This window comes from Orycteropus afer, unplaced genomic scaffold (genome assembly GCF_000298275.1).
Source record: "Orycteropus afer afer isolate SDZICR_OR568_19922 unplaced genomic scaffold, OryAfe1.0 scaffold00336, whole genome shotgun sequence".
NCBI classification, from domain to species: Eukaryota; Metazoa; Chordata; class Mammalia; order Tubulidentata; family Orycteropodidae; genus Orycteropus; species Orycteropus afer.
The window spans coordinates 2,400,937-2,403,794 of record NW_006921923.1 but is presented as its reverse complement, the minus strand read 5'-3'; the positions used below and the strand labels follow the sequence as shown (position 1 = coordinate 2,403,794).

Genomic DNA, 2,858 nt, shown 5'->3' with positions numbered 1-2,858 from the left:
TCAATGACATGAGACAAAGTATATGTGAACTGCTGTATGGAAAGTGAATTTGCTCTCTAAATCTTCACCCAGATCACAATAAAAAAAAAAGTGATGGGAATTTTTGGAAATAGACAATGGTGATGGTTACACAACATGATGAACATAATTAATGAGCATAATGTCATGGTATTGTATATATAAAAAATGTTGAAATGGCAAACGTTTTGTTATACATATACTTACCACCATAAAAAAAGAGATGTTACTGGTGAAACATAAGACATTTTAAAGGCAATTAAATGATTCTGTAAGAGACTGTTATGGTGAACCCATGACATTACGCATTTGTCAAAACCCATGAGACTCTATAACATCAAGAGTGAAGCCTAATGTAAATTACAAACTTTAGTTAACAGTAATGTATCAATATTGCTTCATCAATTGTAACAAATGTGCCGTAAGCATGCAAGATGCTAATAATGCTAATAAGTGTAAGGAGTCCTAAAGGTGCAATGGTTAAGAGATTGGCTGCTAACTGAAAGGTTGGGGCTTCGAACCAACAGCCACTCTGGAAGAAAAGACCTGGTGATCTGCTCCTGTAAAGATTACAGCCTATGGAGCAATTCTACTCTGTCACATGGGGTGGCTATGAGTTGGAATCGACTCGACAGAACACAATAACATAAATATACAGGGAGAAAAGGGGGTATATGGGAACTCTCTGTACTTTCTGCACAGTTTTTCTGTAAACCTGAAAGTGGCCTAGAAAATAAAGTGCTTTAAATTTAAATTTTTAAAAAAATGGTAGATGGGGCTATTCAGGCAGATTGCAGCATGGCCACTATAAGAAACGCTGAGTAGTGGCTGCTACCTTTAGATAGGACATAGATTCTCCAACTGCCACAGTCCCCCTGACCCCCAATTGTGTACACCTGGCCCACTTCATTTGATTTTGTGACTCCTGATTTAAAGTGAAAGGAATATCCTGATTCCTACTATGCCCAGATATTTGCAGAGAGAGCTTATAAAGAAAGCAATTTGGGCTTGGTACCCGGGCCTATCTGAGCTTCCCAGGATGCTCCAGACCTTAGGGTTTAATGGGAAGTGTCTGTCCTCCTCCCCCAGCTGGGATCTCTACTTGGTCTCAGGTGCTAAGCCTCTGGGTTGCACAAGTATCCCAACCACCAAAGCCATCTCCACTGCCTCAAGTCTCCCAGGCCAGTTGAGTACTTTTAATGGGAAGGAGATACTTGGAGTTCCACCATCCTTTGCAGCAGCAACAACTCTGGGGAAATCATAGAGGTGAGATCAACAAAGCAGGAATGCACAGGCTTACCCTGAGTTGCTAGGCCTCGATAAATTGTGCAGTGTGTATCCTCCTCCTCAAGCCTATTAGGAGGATTCAACTGCACGTCAAAGGCTAAAAACATCCACAGCTCGAGAAATCATTTACACAGCAGCTAGCACCAGAACAAACTGAGATAGACCACGTTTTCATCAGAGTCACCCCTTGGTTACAGCATCCCCAGCCAGTGAGTTTCTTGGTTTCCCCTGGCTCTTCATGCTCCTAGAGCTGCTCAGAGCCGGTCTATATTGAGCTCTTCTTGAGAATCCTTAGCACAATTCTGATCATCTCAGAGCCTGTGGTTCCCCCTTATGGCCTTCTTTCTGCTCTTCAGGGTGACGATTGAGTCCTGCTTGGACAGGGATTGTGAGCAAGCCTGCTGGTGCCTAGCTGTCACCCCTTGGGGTGGCCTCCCACCTTTCTTTGTGGAGAATGATTAATGGCAGAAATGTCAGTGTATGCAGGAGGAAAGAAACAATAAAGGGAGATGTTTGAGGGAAAGAGACCTTGCGGCTCCAGTCAAATCCTGCCATCTCCACTGCCTTTGAATGAGAATCATAACTGTTCTTACATATAAATGCAGCTGTGCAAGCAAGGTTGCAGAAGACCCACTTCCGGGATTAGTAATCAGGTTTCCCACTCTTCAGAGTCAAGGCACAGCTGTGACATTGCAGGACTAAAACATTATGTCCAAATCTTTCGTTGCCCAGAGCATCGAACATTCCCCAAGTCACAAAACCTGTCTTACAGGTAAAGCAGGGAATAGAACATAGATCTCCTGACTCTCTGTATGACTTCCTGGGTGAGGAAAAGGCAATGGGAAATGTGCGACTTGTTCTAAACAGTAGTGTATCTGATGAATAACGGCTACAGAGCGTGGGCGGAGGTGCGCAGCCAGGTTCCAGCCCCAATCAGCAGGAAACAGCTTTGGTCAATCTCTACCAGTTCATGACCCTCCCAAGGCAAACAGTGCCTGGTCTCAGGAGGACCTGCATCTGAAATTCTGGTGGGAAAGGTTCTGGGTAAGGAGAGGCCTACGGGAGGAATATATCTGGAAGGAAAGCTGGTTTGACCTATGCATATTTCCCCAGTACTGCCGCCATAACCCAGCAAGGCTGAAATTCCTTACCTCACTATTCGGCTAAGGATGCACTCAATAGGTGTTTGAGTGGGTTGCCGACAACATGATTGGCCTTTTGTTGCCCCTGTCACCTCATCTCCACTACTCTCCGCCTCGTTCACTCCTCTGTAGTCACTCTGGTCTCCTTGCAGTTCCTCAAACATACTAATTGTGCACCTACCTCAGGCCCTTTGCACTTGCTATTCCTTCTGCCTGGTGTGCTCTTCCCCAGCTATTTGTATGGTTCGTTCCCTACCTTCCCTCAAATCTTTGCTCAAATGGCACTTGCTCAGAGATTCCTTCCCTGATTACCCTAACAGAAAGTATACCCCTGTTGCTCTCTAACCCTTTATGTAATTTCTATTTTCTCCTCATAGTGTTTCTTACCATCTGACATTATATGAAATATTT

General features: G+C 44.3%; 1 protein-coding gene across 1 annotated transcript in view; it reads right to left on the bottom strand.

The window, feature by feature from the left end:
• The window catches only part of VSIG1 (V-set and immunoglobulin domain containing 1), a 52,251-nt gene extending 49,640 nt beyond the window's left edge, over positions 1–2,611 (bottom strand). The window contains 2 exon segments of the mRNA XM_007952433.2: positions 1,319–1,371; positions 2,457–2,611. Of these exon segments, the coding sequence (XP_007950624.2) occupies positions 1,319–1,371; positions 2,457–2,611 (208 nt within the window).
• Between the last annotated feature and the right edge of the window lie 247 nt (positions 2,612–2,858).